Raw genomic sequence first — 529 nt, forward strand, 5'->3', positions numbered from 1 at the left:
CCCCGGGGGCGGGCAAGAGGAGCTGCTTGTGCAGCAGATGAGAAGTGTTAGTTTGGAGGCCCCAGCGCATGCAGGTGGGCCCCAAGGTTTTAGGAGTCGAGCAGCAGCAGCAGCAGCAGCAGCAGCAGCAGCGGGGAGTACGACAGAGCGGGAGTGTGTGCAGGTGGGCGTGTTGCTGCCGCCTGCTGCAGCAGCGGCTGCTTGTGCTGCTTTGTGTGCTGCAGGGGGCGCCGCGGGAGGCTGGTGGAGCTGGAGCAGCAGCAGCAGCAGCAGCAGCAGCAGGAGCAGCAGCAGGAGCTTCGACTTTCTGGGGAACGAAGTGGGCCCGCGGTACTTCCTGCGGGACGCGCTGTCTCAGGTGTACAGACAGGGTTTGCTGCTGGACTCCGACTCTTGGCACGAAATGACTCTTGAGTTAATTGCTGCTCACATGGCAGCAGCAATGCATGCGCACAGCGCGCTGCAGCGGCAGCTCGAGGCTGCGCTGCTGCAGCAGCCCTCCTTCCCGCAGCTGCGCCGCAGCGCAGCA

General features: G+C 64.7%; 1 protein-coding gene across 1 annotated transcript in view; it reads left to right on the top strand.

Moving 5' to 3' along the window:
• Positions 1 to 68: 68 nt before the first annotated feature.
• Positions 69 to 529, top strand: part of ETH_00040685 (uncharacterized protein) — a gene marked incomplete at both ends in the record, with an annotated part of 2,392 nt that continues 1,931 nt past the window's right edge. The window contains one exon of the mRNA XM_013374495.1: positions 69 to 74. Coding sequence (XP_013229949.1) covers positions 69 to 74 — 6 coding nt within the window. The remainder of the gene's footprint in view (positions 75 to 529) is intronic.

The sequence above is a fragment of the Eimeria tenella genome, genomic scaffold (genome assembly GCF_000499545.2).
Source record: "Eimeria tenella Houghton genomic scaffold, Eth_scaff2095, whole genome shotgun sequence".
Taxonomy (NCBI): Eukaryota; Apicomplexa; class Conoidasida; order Eucoccidiorida; family Eimeriidae; genus Eimeria; species Eimeria tenella.